This window comes from Cebus imitator, unplaced genomic scaffold, assembly GCF_001604975.1.
Source record: "Cebus imitator isolate Cc_AM_T3 unplaced genomic scaffold, Cebus_imitator-1.0 Scaffold701, whole genome shotgun sequence".
NCBI classification, from domain to species: domain Eukaryota; kingdom Metazoa; phylum Chordata; class Mammalia; order Primates; family Cebidae; genus Cebus; species Cebus imitator.
Window position 1 is genome coordinate 56,961 of NW_016108016.1, and position 6,539 is coordinate 63,499.

Here is a 6,539-nt window from a genome sequence, read left to right on the forward strand (position 1 = left end):
GTAGTCAACTGTCCTGTGTAAATGAGCACAGTGCCCTTTCAAGTCTTTGGCCAACACACTGGCTCTGTGATCGATAATAAGTAATGCTTATTCCAGGCAAAGTCAGGAATTAGGAAAACTCTTCCTGCGTTTCCTTTTAAGAGTACTTGTGGGCTGGGCCTGGTGGCTTATGCCTGTAATCCCAGCACTTTGGGAGGTCGAGGCGGGCGGATTACAAGCTCAGGAGTTCAAGACCAGCCTGATCAACATGGTGAAAACCGGTCTCTACTACAAATACAAAAATTAGCTGGGTGTGGTGGTGTGCGCCTGTAATCCTAGTTACTCAAGAGGCTGAGGCAGCAGAATTGCTTGAACCCGGGATGGGGAGGTTGCAGTGAGCCGAGGTTGCACTACTGCACTTCAACCTGGGTGATGGAGCGAAACACCATCCCCAAAAAAAAAAAAAAAAAAAGAGTACCTGTGGCCAGATGGGATCTTTCTATGTTTTCTCTTGAGAATACTTGTGGATAACAAACTGTCTCACGCCTGTAATCCCAGTGCTTTGAGAGGTCAAGTGGGGAGGATCCCTTGAATTCAAGGATTTGAGACCAGGCTGGACAACATAGGGAGGTCACCATCTCAAAAAAATGTAATAATAAAGTTAAAAACATTTTTAAAAAAGAATACTTGCCAACCACAAAGGAAAGGGTTTTGGTTCTTTTTCTCCCTCCTCAATCCTAGGAACCCGTAAAGGGTTTTGGTTCTCGGTGTGCATAAGGAACATTTCCATTTTAAACCAGAAGGCTAGAGACATTCTAGCAATCTACCAGTTGTTCCCTACCTGTAGGATGAGAACTTTTCACAGCAGCGCCACCAGTATTGATCTGTGTATGTGAGGTCTTTCAAAAAAGAGTGGGCATCACCAGAGTCGGTGCAGTAAATATCCACCCAGTGAATGACACCCAATGAATGACTGCTCAAGTGCCAAGTAAATGAATGGACAGCTGTTGATGCTGTTATATTTCTTTGAGACTATAATGTGTTGTAATCATTGTTTTGTTTTGAGACTCCTGCTCCATTCAATTGGGCTTCCAAAAATTCTGGTAATCTGAAGTGTGCTTCTGGACATTGTATCCCAAGTTTGACCTGTAGAGCCCATGGAGTTTATATACAGGCCACACCCAAGGAAGGACAAAGTTAATGACATGACCTTCGATTAGATTTGCTTTGTGAGGCCCTAGGGAAGGAAACCTTGGACCCAGGAGCTGGTGAGTAGATTCCAGCAAGGTAAGGAAGAACGACCTAAGAATTAGAACTGTTACAAAATACAGCAACGCCACTGAAGTTCATCTAAATTGCTTATAAATATAGCTTTGTGTATGCGCTCAAATACCTTTAAAGGTGGATTTCTAGAAGTTGGATGGTTCTGTTGAAAGGTATATGCTGTTTATAGTTTATAGACATTGGCCAGTTGCCTTCCAAATGGCTGCATTAATTTATACCTCATATACTGCACCCAATTCCACACAGCCTCATAAATATGGGATGATACCAGTTTTTTTTTTCTTTTTCTCTTTTGTTTTTTGAAGATGGAGTTTCGCTCTTGTTATCCAGGATTGCGTGCAACAGCACAATTTCAGCTCACTGAAACCTCCGCCTCTCAGTTTCAAGTGATTCTTTTGCCTCAGCCTCCTGAGTAGCTGGGATTACAGGCGCCTGCCACCACGCCCAACTGATTTTTTATTTTTAGTGGAGATGGGGTTTCACCATGTTAGCCAGGCTGGTCTTGAACTCCTGACCTCAGATGATCCACCCACCTCGGCCTCCCAAAGTGCTGGGATTACAGGGGTGAGCCACTGCACTCGACCTGAGTCTTTTTCATTGTTACCAATCTGATAGGTAATATTCCCTCAGAAATTCAGGAGTGGGAAAGGAGATAAACATGAGTAGGAGAGATGGGGAAATGTCAGAGACTGGAAGGAGCACCTGTGAGCATTACAGCACCAGGAGTTGGAGATCAGCTAAATCAGAGAGCGGCCCCTGTTCTCAGGAAACAGGGTGGACAGGTAAGGGAGTTGGGGGATGATAGTAATTGACTGAGGTAAAACCAAAATGCTGGCTGGCTGCAGTGGCTCACACTTGTAATCCCAGAACTTTGGGAGGCTGAGGCAGGAGGATCGCTGGAGCGCAGGAGTGTGAGACCAGCCTGGGTAACACAGGAAGATGCCATCTCAACAGAGAAAAAAAATAGCTGGGCATGGTGGCATGTATGCTTGCAGTTCTAGCTACTTGGGAGGCTGAGATGGGAAGCTTGCTTGAGCCTGGGAAGTAGAGGCTGCAGTGAGCCATGATCCTGCCACCGCATTCCAGCCTGGGTGACAGAGAGAGACTTTGTCCCAAAAAAATTAAAATAGGCCGGGTGCTGTGGCTCACGCCTGTAATCCCAGCACTTTGGGAGGCCAAGAGTTCAAGACCAGCCTGGCCAACATGGGGAAAACCCGTCTCTACTAAAAATACAAAAATTAGCTGGCATGGTGGTGGGCGCCTGTAATTCAAACTACTTGGGAGGCTGAGGCAGGAGAGTCGCTTGAACCCAGGAGGTGGAGGTTTCAATGAGCCGAGATCGTGTCACTGTACTCCAGCCTGGGCCACAGAGCCAGACTCCGTCTCCAAAATAAATAAATAAATAAGAAAACCCCAAATGCTTCACATTGCTACCAATGTGCTCATTTGGTGCTGGAGCCTAAAGTAGCTAGAACTACATGTCTGCTTTACGGTACCAGGCAAGGCAGAAAGCAGACATGCAGTGAGTTTTCGCTAAACCGATGGGGTCGACTATCTTGCAGTGCAGGAAATATGTTTAGGCACTAACACACTTAAAATCGTGGTCGCGAAGTTGTAAAATTCTGGAACTGCTGAAATTCCAAGATAAGGGCAAATGTAATCCTTATTTTGTAGCTCCTTTTACAAAGTTGTTAACAATATGGAATTTTATTTCCTCATAAAATGATTATGTATGATATTTAGATTTACAATAAGGCTGATTTATACAATGAGAGCTGTCCCTAATTGAACTGAAATAGTTTAATATTTGTAGTTAAAAGCTGCTGATCTTAAATCCACATTGTAGTTTTGTCAATTAAGAGACGTGGCAAAAACTAGAAAAAAATCATCAATATTCAAGGGAAATTAATAAAATATAGTTATATCTGTGGACTGAATGTCTGACTCGGAGGTGGGTGAGTGGTGGGTAAAAAATGCAGTTGAGAGAAAAAGACTTTATTTCAGAAAAGTTGCTGGGAAAAGAAAAATGTCTCTTCCTAAATGTATTGAATATAACCTATTGTAATGTGAAAACTTGCCTAATGAGTTTTATTTGAAAATCAATTGAACTTGATCTGATTCCCAGTAACATGCAGTGTAAGAACAGGCCCCAGGCTCAGCTCCATCCCTTCCATCTATCCATCCATCCATCTAAAACCCATCCATCCGTCCATAGCCGATAACTAATAATTATAGGGTGTTTACTACGTGCCAGATACTGTTCTTTTTTTTTTTTTTTTTTTTGAGACAGAGTCTTGCTCTGTCACCCAGTCTGGAGTGCAGTGGCACAAATCTGGCTCACTATAACCACCACCTCCAAAGTTCAAGTGATTCTTATGCCTCAGCCTCCCAAATAGCTGAAATTACAGGCGTGTGCCACTATGCCCAGCTGATTTTTGTATTTTTAGTAGAGACGAGGTTTCACCATGTTGGCCAGTCTGCTCTGAAACTCCCGACCTCAAGTGATCCGCCCACCTTGGCCTCCAAAAGGTTACTAAGTGCTTCACATGCATTATCTCAAGTAATCTTCCCAGCAATGTTACGAGGCAAGTGCTATCATTATCCTGAGTTTAAAATGGAATCTGAGGGTTTCCCAATAAGTTAAACATAGAATTAATTATTATATGACCCAGCAATTCCACTCATAGGTATACACCCCCACTCAAACTAGAAACAGATGTTTAAACAAAACTTTACAGGGATGTTCATTCACAATAGCCAAAAGGTGGAAACAGCCCAATGGCCATAAACAGATGAGTGGATAAACAAAATGTGGCATGTCTATACAATGCAGTAGCATTCAGCCATAAAAAAAGGAAATTCTGCTGGGGGCAATGGCTCACGCCTATAATCCCAGCACTTTGGGAGGCTGAGGTGGGCGGATCACTTGGGTCAGAAGTTTGAGACGAGCCTGGCCAACATGGTGAAACCCCATCTCTAGTAAAAATACAAAATGTTAGTTAGGCATGGTGGCAGGCGCCTACAGTTCCCGCTACTTGGGAGGCTGAGCCCGGAGAATCACTTGAACGCGGGAGGTGGAGGTTGCAGTGAGCCGAGATCATGCCACTGCATTCCAGCCTGGGCAACAGAGCAAGACTCTGCCTGCCCCCCATCCCCCAAAAAACAAACAGGAAATTCTGACCTTTGCTACAACATGCATGCCCCTTGAAAACATTATGTGAAGGAAGCCAAGCACAGAATGTCATGCACTGTATGGTACATACATATTGTACGATTTCATTTATATGAAATATCCAGAATAGGTAAATCCATAGACACAGAAAGCAGATTCGTCATTGCCAGGGACTGTGGCAAGAGGGCAATAGGAATTAACTGCTTACTAGGTATGGGTATCAGGTTTTTGTTTGTGATGAGAAAGTTTTGGAACTAGTGGTGATACTTGCACAACATTGCAAATGTACTCAATTCACTGAATTGTACACTTTAAATGGCTAAAAACAGGGCCAGGTTCAGTGGCAATGCCTGTAATCCCAGCATTTTGGGAGGCCAAGGTGGGTAAATCACTTGAGGTCAGGAGTTTGAGACCAGCCTTGCCAACATGGTGAAACCCCTTCTCTACTAAAAATACAAAAATTAGCCAGGTGTGATGGTGCACACCTGTAATCTCAGCTACTCGGGAGGCTGAGGTGGAAGAATTGCTTGAACCCAGGAGGCGGAGGTTGCAGTGAGCTGACTCAGAGAATTTATAAGTGATTTATCTGATGTTAACTTACAGATGATACGTGGTACAGCTGTGTTTTAATCTCAGTCACCTGGCTTTTTGGCTCATGCTTTTTAAAACAATGCAGAGAAAACTTTATTTTGGGCCATTTAGGAGGTTTCGATCATTTTGATCATCTACAGCTGCCTTTTCTTCACACACAGGAAAGGCCTTGGAAAGCAGTGGTTGCGCCAGACAGCCCAGGAAAGAGCTGCAGTCTGAAGACCCGGGGCCACCTGCTGTTCCCAGGCATTCATGTCCCTCTGGGGTGGAGGAAGGACCCGGGACAATGGCTGCTGCTCATGATCTGGAGATGGAGAGCATGAATCTGAATATGGAGAGAGAGAGGAAAGAAGAGCTGGAGGAAGAGGAGAAGATGAGAGAGGATGGGGCAGGGAAAGATCGTGCCAAGAATAAAAAGGTCCACAGGATCGTCTCAAAATGGATGCTTCCTGAAAAGGCCCGAGGAACATACTTGGAGAGAGCTAACTGCTTCCCACCCCCCGTGTTCATCATCTCCATCAGCCTGGCCGAGGTGAATGGGGAGCGGGGTGGGCACCTGGGTAAGTGGCACGGGGGAGTTGCAAGCAAACTAGGGGTCAGATGTAGATGTAGAGAAGGGACTGGGAACATGTGACAGAGCTTGGTGGGGATGGGGACAGCACACACCTAACCTCTGCCTCCTCCCTCCCCAGAGCTACCTTTGGGGGCTTTCCTTACACTCCGGTTCACTGCCAACCCAGGGCAGAATTTTGTCAGATAAATCTGCCCAGCTGTGGCTGCATTTTCAGTGGCTTCCTTTCACTTTAGCCGTGATGTTTTTAGGAACCAAATCATCCTGGGGTTGCACGTGGGTTTTCTCTCATCAACCAATTTAGACTGGTTGGTAAGGCCTTTCTGGGGCCCCAGGTTTAGAAGTATGATAGGCTGTTTCTCAATTTCAGTGGGGAAAAAACAGGATCCTTTAACAATGTCTACTTAAAGCAGCACGTGGTGTGTTGTCAAGCTCTGATCTAGACAGTCCTCTTGTTTTCCAGAAAAGACTGCAAGGCTCAGAGAGGTGGGATGACTTTCCCAAGGTCACATCATAGTCACGGGGCCAGGATGAGGCTCCCCTCTACCTCATGGCACCTAGTGTTTTCACCCACACTTGATGTCCTGCAAAGGAGCTGGCCAATTATGGCTGCCTGTGGGGTGTGACTTCACGGGCATTAGGAAGTTCCTACTGTAATCCTTTTAATTCCCATTGATGCGCTGATGCCTCAGCCTCCTTACCGGAAACTGTATTAGTCAGAGTTCTTCAGAAAAACAGAATCAATAGGTGTGTGTGTGCTGGGGGAAGAGAGATCAAGATTTATTTTAAAATCCAGACGTAGTGGCTCATACCTGTAATCTCAGCACTTTGGGAGACTGAGGCAGGCAGATCACCTGAGGTTGGGAATTTGAAACCAGCCTGGCCAATAGGGTGAAACCCCAACTCTACTAAAATTACAAAAGTTTGCTGGGCATGATGGCA

The 6,539-nt window shown here is 45.1% G+C and overlaps 1 protein-coding gene across 1 annotated transcript in view; it reads left to right on the forward strand.

Annotated features, from left to right (window-relative positions):
• The window catches only part of RHBDL2 (rhomboid like 2), a 43,045-nt gene that overhangs the window by 5,103 nt on the left and 31,403 nt on the right, over positions 1 to 6,539 (forward strand). Inside the window, 1 exon segment of the mRNA XM_017518720.2 lies at positions 5,188 to 5,558. Coding sequence (XP_017374209.1) covers positions 5,188 to 5,558 — 371 coding nt within the window.